Here is a 9,636-nt window from a genome sequence, read left to right on the forward strand (position 1 = left end):
CGCACTCTATTTTTCTTTTCCAACAACCGTCGCCTTCCTAAAAATGGACAGTGATACCATATCCATACTGGACAACGAATCCATCATTCTAAACACCCCACCAACTTCGGGTGACAATTTGTATCCGTGGGTTCTTGAAAATCTCAAGCTTATGAAAAGGCTGTTGAAACTACTTTTGGAAAACGATAACTTGAAGGATGACGGAAGTTTGGAGTGTTTGAAGGCTGACATCCTTATTCATAAGATCAAGACTAAACCTGAGTACATGAAATGGGCTGAGAAAATACTTAATTTGGATTGCGAAAAGCAAGCCCGGAATTTGCTATGCATGGATGAGTTGGACCTGGACGATGAGCTGGACCTGGACGATGAGCTGGACCTGGACGATATTGTGATATATTTATAATGACACGTGAAGTCTAAACTGAATGTAAGAAAACTAAAATCTTGCCCTATAATATCTTTGAGAGAACACTCGTGTGATTCACCAATTGTTTGAGTAATCACATGCATTCGGTGTGCTGGTATTCAATAGGGCCTTTGCACCCTCCCCTAAAACAAGGGTACTGCAATATTTGTCATAGGCGCTTGTAGAAGAACAAGCGTCATCGTAATGCATTTGAAATTTGTGATTTTGGCGTCACTGCATGTGTGGTATGGGAAATCGTGACCAGCCTTTGAGTCATCGTGGATCACAATTGTTCTGTATCCAAAATAAAGCTTTATATTGCACCTGTTTGTCGCACTTCAGTCTTCTCTTCCAATAACCACCACCTTAGCAAGAATGAGAAGTGAATACTTCACCAGATTGAACATCGATGTCAATTACTTACGTACCCGGCCCGAAAATGAAAAGGAATTGTACCCGTGGGTTGTCAAGAACCTTCAGGTTATGAAGATTCTGTTGAAGTACATTATTGAACACGATTACGCGGAATGTGATGAGAGTCCGATGAGCTGTTGGGGTCATATACTTGCCGAACATATTAGGACTGTACCTGAGCATAGGTTATGGGCTTGGAAAGTACTTAACTTGAATTGTGAAAGGCAAGCTCGTGTTTGGTTGGGTATGAATGAGCTGGACCTGGACGATGATAATGGAGAACAATAATGAATATGTTGAGATAATTTGGTTTATATGAATGGCACGTGAATTCTATACTTGAATGTAACGAAACGAGGTTTTAGCCCTGTAATACCAATAGGTATGGACACCTTCTCATGGAGATGTAAGAGGGCAGGTGTACCACTTGATACCTGGGAGTAGATGTGGTTGGTCTTCTCTTGAAAATCGAGGGTCCATATACACGTCGGTGTTTGCCATTACTGTATGAATTGGCACAGTTGTAGTATCAGCCCCAACCAGCGAGATAAATGTCACGGGAATGGGGTTGCTCGCTCAATTAGTGGGCTGATTTCAATAACAGAAACCAGTAGATCCTTTTATCTTGGTCGTGGCCAGCCATATTTTTTAATGGCTCATCGACAAATGAGGGGAAGCTCGCGAGAATGCCGACGTTGGACTTTGCGAGCCTGAGAGAGCTATAGGTACCAGTATTGGCGTAACAAATACAGGCGAAATTAATGGAGCTATTAATCGTCCAGCTTCTCGGCACGCAGTGCTATATACTGACGTCAGCGCCGATCCTTCTAGTGAGATGACGTATGCACGCCAGATAGTGGCGAGGGGAAACGATTGTCGCATGCGCTTTGAATTGCCGACTATGATTTCAGCGGTTCGGTTTGGTGTGCATGTGCCTCCCTATTGGATGCCAGGGGCGGATCGTGGTTGGGGCTTAGTCTCCGGTTAGAGGGGGCGGTTATTATATATAGACTTAACTTCGCAAGAGTCTAATGAATATCAGGGTAAGGGAACCTTCGCCGCAGTGTATTAAGCGTAGATGGGGTCGTGATATTTGTGGACACTTCTGAAACTTCGCTTGCAGCGGACGTCGCGGCGCATTCTCGCACTTGGATGACTCAGGGGGTTTAGGAAGCTCCAACCTCTCTCGGCAACTATATATTATACGTGATCCAGCCATTGAGTTTAACGAAAAATGGATGGTGCCAGAGAGGAATGCATCGCCGAAATGCAGGCTTATTTGAAAGCCCTGGAAGAGAAAGAAGCTAAGGAGGAAGCTGAAGCTAAGATTCGCTATGATGCCAGGGTTAAAGTTGAAGCCGAGATCAGAGCCAAATACAAACAACTCGACAGCACTTGTCCTGAATACGATGACGATGAATATGAGTACTTTTGCAAGACTATGTCTGAAGTATTCTTGGGATCTACCAACAAACGAAGACTCGGTCAACGAATCTGGGCTCCTGAAGGTCCTCTGCTTACAACGCTACCATGACTTGAACAACAAATGCCACCTTCTTAATGTGTTAGTGCTGTGCATGAATGCTTATAGAGTTTCGTTGATGAAGTCTTCTACTGATGACCAACAAGAGGCCTTCCGAAAAATCGTTACCGCTGTCTCATTATATTACGAATTTGCTAATTGCGGCGATGTTTTTGAAAAGGAGACACACAAAAGACTTTGGCAGAAAATAAAAGTGGGATGAACAAGGCCATGATTGATGACTTGTAAGTGAACAAATTGCTTTGAATTGTTACAGTAGTGGTTGTTGGATGCTGAGACTGGGAATGTCTGGAACAATTCGCATACAAGGTCGTGAAACCCGTTTTTAATGTGATGAATCAATCTAACGAATGATCAGTTTAACATCAGTGTAGTTTCTATTCCATCAACAAGTAGTTTAGGTGCGATTTGTCATACAATCATTCAACCGCTGGCCAGAAAACTTCCAGGCGTTAACAAGAAGAAATCCGTTTTCCTCAATAATTTTGACAAACTAATGTCTAGTTCTTCTAAAAGCCCAGCCTTGGATCCACTACACTTGACAGGTAATAGAAACTGTATCTGGAAACATAGACTAGGAGGGCAAAAAGGGGGGTGGGGACATTTATCTCTGGTAGTCCCCGAGATGGTTTGATGAGCCCTATCTCTTAATAACCAGTTGGTAGCGTCGCGCTAGATGTCGGGTGGGATCCATCACCTCGACATTTGTAATATATTAACCCCCCTTTTAGAGGCCCAGCCACACATTTGGCCAGTTCCCGGACCTTCCTTGGCCCGGGCAGTAGTTGCCAGGTTATGAGCCCGATGATGCCCCGTAGGTCTTATACACCGTTTGTTTATTTGCGTCCCTCCGAGTCCACTCATTTAGTCTTCTCACGGGGTTCTCCTCCTACCAAGGTCCAGGCGCCTTCAGGTGGGGAGTCCAGTGCGCGCCCGCACGGATGCCTTCAGCCAGATTCGAACTGACGATCTCCTCATTACTAGTGAGGTGCCTTACCACTTGGCCATAAAGGCTATATATTTTTGTGTAAAAATTGCCTATTGACCTGCAATTAACTTCAAGTACCCAATTTCCGCACACGCCGCCAAAACTCAAAATCTAACCCCACCACCATCATCCTTACCCTCCTTTAACCATTCCCTACCATTTCCAAGCCCTTCCTACCCATATTTGCCCAGTTCTTGCACCCACGCCACCCCCTCATCTCATCGCGCGCGGACCCTTCCTCATCGCCTTATCACCCCCGATGTCCAAGTACGAACGTGAGCTCAAGGCCACGGCCACGGCCAAGGTCCGCAAACCACGTAAAGACCGCCGCATCCAGGCGCAGATCAAGCGGACGGATGAACGCTACCAGGAGGCAGTGGAGCAGGCGGCGCTGACGGAGTTGTTGCTCGCCGAAGAAGCGGGTATGCTCGAAGCCGAGGGGATGGAGAAGACCTACCACTTCCAACAGCGGGACATCGTCAAGGAGGTCGACTACCAGACCGCCACAAAGAAATTCAACTTCAAATTGACCGAGTTTGGCCCCTACTCGGTGGACTTTCTGAGAAACGGGCGCCACATGTTGATCGGGGGCCGCAAGGGGCACGTGGCGCTGATGGACTGGCGGTTGGGCAAGCTTGGATGTGAGTTACACTTGGGGGAAACCGTTAATGCCATCCACTATCTCCATAACAACCAGTACTTCGCTGCCGCCCAGAAGAAGTATACCTTCATCTACGACCATCGAGGCACGGAAATCCACCGGTTAAAGCACTTTACCGAGATGACGCTCTTGGACTTCTTACCCTACCACTTCCTTTTGGTTGGTGCCGGCCACAGTGGGTGGCTTAAATACTGCGATACCCTGACGGGGGAGCTTGTCAGTGCTCATCGCACCAAATTGGGGCCGACCCAGCTGATGAAACAGAACCCCTGGAACGCAGTGATGCACTTGGGCCACGCTAATGGGTCGGTGCTGTTGTGGCTGCCGTCGATGCTGACCCCGTTAGCCAAGATTCAGTGCTCCCGAGGCCCCGTAAGAGATTTGGCGATTGACCGTGAGGGGAAATATATGGTGGTGGCCGGGGCCGATAAGCTGATTCGGGTGTGGGACTTGCGCAAATACCAAGAATTAAACTACTACCATACTCCGACACCGGCACAGCTGGTGGATATCTCTGACAGAGGGTTAGTGCTGGTGGCCTGGAACACTCACGTGACGGTGTGGAAGGACTTATTTCTGACGGAAAAGCAATGGGAACCTTATATGAAACACTTGGTACCCGGCAGCCGCGTGGAAAACACCCAGTTTGTCCCGTTTGAAGATATCTTGGGGGTGGGCCACGCTAAAGGGGTAGAACTGATCATCGTCCCTGGCGCCGGGGAAGCCAACTACGATGCTCTTGAAATCAACCCTTACGAGTCGGCTAAGCAGAGACAAGAACTGGAGGTGCGGGCGTTGCTTAATAAGTTGCCGGCAGACCTGATTGCCCTCGATCCTACCACTATCGGTACCGTCGACCCGCGTGCCGAGCACGTGTCGATGCCGGCAGTGACGGAACCGATTTCCGACAAGGTCGAGTTACGCCCCGACGTCCCGGAAAAGAACTCTAAGTTCCGCAAACAGATTCGTAATAAGCGCAAGAACGTTATCGACGAACGCAAATTGTGGGCCGAACGCAATATGAAGCGGGAGAACGAGTTGAGACGGAAACGGGAGTTGGAGGCCCAGGGTACCCCCGAAGAAGAGGACGTGTTGGCGCTGGCGTTGCTGAGATTCGATTAGCTTTGCATATATCTTTAATATTCACATTTAGTTTGACTGAAGGTAGGAAAGTTCGACATTATCGCTCATGTTCAGTGCAAGTCCCACAAGTCCATCGCCTTTCAAGTCATGGAGGCCTTATTTGTCCATACTATGACCAGAGGTGGCTCCCAGGATCTACAACACCAAACAATGGGCATCGCTGTAGCTTCAATGGACTTGTTCTAATGTCTACGTTAGCCTAGCTGTGTGTCGTCGCTCATTCGTGAAGCTCTCTTTGTGCTGATTGAGATTTATGGTGCGAAACTTGGTGACAGAGGTTATTACGTCATTTGCGTTTTCAAATTCGCCAAGGGGATGCATAGGAAAGAAGAACTTGGCCCTGCTGGCATCACAATCCTAACGAGGAATAGCGTCGATGAACTCAGCTCTGATAATGTTCATGAGTTCGATGAAAACTGGACCAGGACCAATGTTTGTGTATTGAGTGGATGGCAATGATCCACCGTCGTCGTTTCTCTACCTCATAGATTCCCCTCAACACCTGGTCCCGTACCCCTCGGTTCCAGCGGCCGTTACCGGCGCCGTCTGCCGGGCTCGATGCTCATCGCCTAAACGCTTATCACGGTGGCAACTCATTCGTAATGACATGCAAACTGTACTACATTTCTTTACTGGTTTCTTTTAACTCCTCGAAGTTCCCCAACATCTTCCTCTACCCCTCGAACCTACCCCCAATTGTCGAAGTCAATTGAAATTGTTGAAAGATTGCCATGCATTCGGAGTCAATTGCATAATTCTCAATTGGATGGTCTTCTGCATCTCCCGCCACACTCGCCAGGATCGCCGTTTTGTCTGAAAAGCCACATCTCATCGATACGGTAACACTTATGGCGACATCGATCGAGTTCTCGATAATCGAATTGGCACCCCCATTCCTCCGTATTTGCACCCCATTCAGTCCCCGCCTTCAAAGGGGTATTCGTTCAACAAATTGTGGGGTAAATCTCGGAGCACTGTCGTATTGTCGCATTGTCGCATTCTCCTCTAGCTGTTTGTGGGGAAGGTCCTTAAGGCTGCGGCGTTGACCAGGGTCGCACGGCACTCATCGCTACCCCACACTATTTTTTGTATGTAAATGCGGAATTGGGAGCCCGTGGTTGACCCGCTTACACAATAGTCCACCTACCCGCTGGAAATAGCCCTCAGCGATGCCGCACTGCTCCCGCCTTGTTTTCCCCTGGCACGTTGCCCTGGCACCCGTCGCCTTGGCAACTCTCGGCGCATCTCGCTGGGTCTATCATACTTAAATTGCTAGACTACCAGTAGCGACACAATCTCAACAAAGGGCTGACACTGGTACCTGACTAAAGGAATACTATAAAAAATTGCCACAAACTCAATTGGCAGTGGCAATTGGTTCACTAAGGCATGCTGCTGAAAGTATACCTTGCTGTTGGGTGTATACGAATTGCCCTGCACATTATGCAAACTGTACCCTATACAGAAATCGCCCCTACGGCGTACAGGCACACGGCGTCGAAAAACGCCGCTAAGGGCCACTCGTAGGTGTAACCCTATTTGCGGGTGTTTACGGAGGAAATGAACAATGCCCCGCTACCTCCCCAATTCCCTAGACTATAATTACTTCAGCAATTCCCCATGCTTTTTCTGGCCCAATAAACAATGGCATCACTCTCTACCAAGTTGGCCCGCCTTTCGGTGATCGCCCTCTTGGGTATCCTTGGCATATGCTTTGTGACAGTACATCGCGCTGGTGCTCCTCAGCCGCTCGCCGCTGCTCCCAAGTATAAACGCCATGTGCGGGTGCTCGACCCTTACGCTGAAGTTGGTGTCCTTTTGCGCAAACGGGCCGACCCGTTGCTGGACAAGGTGGGCCAGCCTCTGATCCACCCTGATCAGAACCTTTTGGTGACTGGGAAGCAGGCCATGGTCGCCTGTGACGTCCCCTTGTGTTCGACTATGGGTAAGGAAATCCTCCAAAAAGGTGGTAACGCTGCTGACGCTGCCATCACTGTTGCCTTGTGCATTGGTTCCGTCAATTCCCACTCGCTGGGTATCGGTGGTGGTGGCTTCATCTTGTCTAAGCACCAGGATGACGTCATCTCCATCAACGCTCGTGAGTTTGCTCCCGCCGGTGCTTCTAAGTACATGTTCAAGGATGACCCCGTCCAATCCACCATTGGCGGGCTTGCTGTCGGTGTCCCTGGTGAATTGAAAGGGTTATGGAACTTGTACAGCTGGCACGGGTCGGGTAACCTCACCTGGAAACAATTGTTTGAACCCGTGATCAAGCTTAACCGTGAAGGGTGGCCGTGCTCGGCTCTCTTTGCCCTGATCCTTGAGACTGAGCTGGAAAAGGCATTCCCTGAATCGCCTGAGCTTATGGCTCTGTGGGATTTCATCTATAAGGGCGGTGCTAACAGTACTGGTAACGCTAACCGCACTTTGGTTAAGGAAGGCGATTTGATCAAGAGACCTAACTACGCCAACACGTTGGAAAAAATTGCTAACTCCGGCAGTGCTGATATCTTTTACGACCCTGAGGGCGACTTGGCGAGACTGATGGCGGCTCTGGCTCAAAAGTTCGGTGGGGTGTTGGAAGCTACTGATTTCGGAAACTACGACGCCACCGTGGAAAAGCCTATTCATGTCACCGTGGACTTCCCTCAAGGTAAACGTCAAGTGTATGCCTCTAAAGGTACCTCGCTGGGGTTGGCGATGTTGGCTGGTTTGAAGTTTTTCAGCAAAGTGTTTGACCACGACGACCAGGACTTGTTCCTTCACAAGTTGGTGGAACTGTTTAAATGGCTTGCGGCAATCAGAACTCGTTTCGGCGACACTCCTGCCAACTACACCTTCAACTTGGTGAAGAACTACACCGGTGACCAGTGGATTGAAGATGTCCTCAAGCAAAAGAAGTACGCCGATAACACGACTTTCCCCTGGGAAAACTATGGCCCTGACTACGACAACGCCAAGCTGATGGGCACGTCTCACTTCTCGGTGGTTGACGCCAACAACAACTCCGTGGGGATGACGACGACCGTCAACTTGTTGTTTGGCAGTCTTGTCTACGACAACCAGACGGGGATCATTTTGAACAACCAGATGGACGATTTCTCTACTCCTGATGCTGCTAACGCCTTTGGCTTGAGACCCTCGGTGCACAACTTCATCAGACCGTTCAAGCACCCGCTTTCGCTGACTACCCCCACCATCATTGTCGATGAAGGTGGCCGTCCCGAAATGGTTATTGGCTGTGCTGGTGGGCTGAGAATCCCCACTGCCATTCTTCAAGTGATTGCTGGTGTCTACTTCTACAACTACACGTTGCTTGACGCCATGGCCTACCCTCGTCTCCACCACCAATTGATTCCTGAGGAAGTGATGATTGAGAACCGTACTCTTTTCGAGGATCTTTACCCTGGTGGGATTAAGAGCTTGGAACAAAGAAAGAACAACATCAGCGAACTGGGTACTCTCACGGCGATGAATGGGATTTTCTGGGTCGACAAGGACCGCGAATACCACGGCGTCAGTGACTACTGGCGTAAGTTGGGCCGTGCCGACGGGTACTAGTGATTTTTTTAACAAGTTAATTAGCCTATAATACATTTGATACCAAACCTAGGGGTGGATTCCTCGAAAGTAAGTGTTTATCGAATTTCTAAACATTCAAGTTCATTAGATACAATTCATACATGATTTAAAGTACATTGATTGATTCAAACCATTCTATTCTGTATGATTGACATTTTTTGCTGGTGACCATAGACACTGTTAGTCGTAATCGAGTGAGGATTCAACAATCGACAAATAAGGAGTGGCTTAACGTCATCATATACCGAGGGCTTATGATTTATCAAGCTACCATGGCCTATCCTGGTTTTGGAATTTGAGTATTATGTAGTCATTTGATCATTAAATTCTAAATTAGAGAGGATAGGGTCAAAACTACGATGCATCTGCATCACCATATAAACCCAACTTAAGAAGACTCTGTTGTAACAAATCGTATGTGACCATGGTCATGGTCACGTGCGTCCTATACCGGGTCGAGCACCCCGGATCAACTAGGGAACAACAGGCTCGCCGGTGCGTAGCCCGGCGGCGCTCTCGAGGTCCCTGGTCCCGGCGGCCGAGACTCGGGAAGGTTTGACTCCGCATCCTGTGATGCGAAGAGGTCCATGCATATGGACCTCGGCCGCGAACTATTCCATACATTCCCATGGGGGAATAGTTCGATGCCCTGGACCGGCGATAATCCGGTCCTAAAACCGGAAGTCTCTACGGTACGCGTAACGTAGAGCCGCCCTGCCATAGTGGGCCATGAACCCAGGTTTACACCCTAGATGTCTCGAGCTGTATGACGGATTACCTCACAGACTCCTTGCATCTATCAGGTTCATTCTTATTGGGTGGGAGCTCGAGATGGCCATCTCGAGCGCCCGAGAAGATGCGGCCCTCGGCATTTGCCCTGTATTTTTTTTTTTTTT

General features: G+C 48.7%; 4 protein-coding genes across 4 annotated transcripts; all 4 read left to right on the forward strand. All coding sequences in view use genetic code 12, as the record gives it.

The window, feature by feature from the left end:
• Window positions 1–43: 43 nt before the first annotated feature.
• DIURU_001859 (uncharacterized protein) lies at window positions 44–406 on the forward strand (the record flags this gene model as incomplete). The annotated part of the gene is made up of 1 exon (XM_034154448.1): window positions 44–406. One exon carries the CDS (start codon window positions 44–46, stop codon window positions 404–406), a length of 363 nt encoding a protein of 120 aa, XP_034013393.1.
• Window positions 407–2,057: 1,651 nt separating this feature from the next.
• DIURU_001860 (uncharacterized protein) lies at window positions 2,058–2,357 on the forward strand (the record flags this gene model as incomplete). The annotated part of the gene is made up of 1 exon (XM_034154450.1): window positions 2,058–2,357. One exon carries the CDS (start codon window positions 2,058–2,060, stop codon window positions 2,355–2,357), a length of 300 nt encoding a protein of 99 aa, XP_034013394.1.
• A 1,256-nt stretch (window positions 2,358–3,613) lies between these two features.
• Window positions 3,614–5,137, forward strand: DIURU_001861 (uncharacterized protein; the record flags this gene model as incomplete). Its single annotated transcript, XM_034154451.1, has 1 exon — window positions 3,614–5,137. The coding sequence occupies one exon, from the start codon at window positions 3,614–3,616 to the stop codon at window positions 5,135–5,137; it is 1,524 nt and encodes a 507-aa protein (XP_034013395.1).
• Window positions 5,138–6,802: 1,665 nt separating this feature from the next.
• DIURU_001862 (uncharacterized protein) lies at window positions 6,803–8,719 on the forward strand (the record flags this gene model as incomplete). The annotated part of the gene is made up of 1 exon (XM_034154452.1): window positions 6,803–8,719. The coding sequence occupies one exon, from the start codon at window positions 6,803–6,805 to the stop codon at window positions 8,717–8,719; it is 1,917 nt and encodes a 638-aa protein (XP_034013396.1).
• Window positions 8,720–9,636: the final 917 nt, after the last annotated feature.

The sequence above is a fragment of the Diutina rugosa genome (assembly GCF_008704595.1).
Source record: "Diutina rugosa strain CBS 613 chromosome Unknown scaffold32_size146972, whole genome shotgun sequence".
In the NCBI taxonomy this organism is placed as follows: domain Eukaryota; kingdom Fungi; phylum Ascomycota; class Pichiomycetes; order Serinales; family Debaryomycetaceae; genus Diutina; species Diutina rugosa.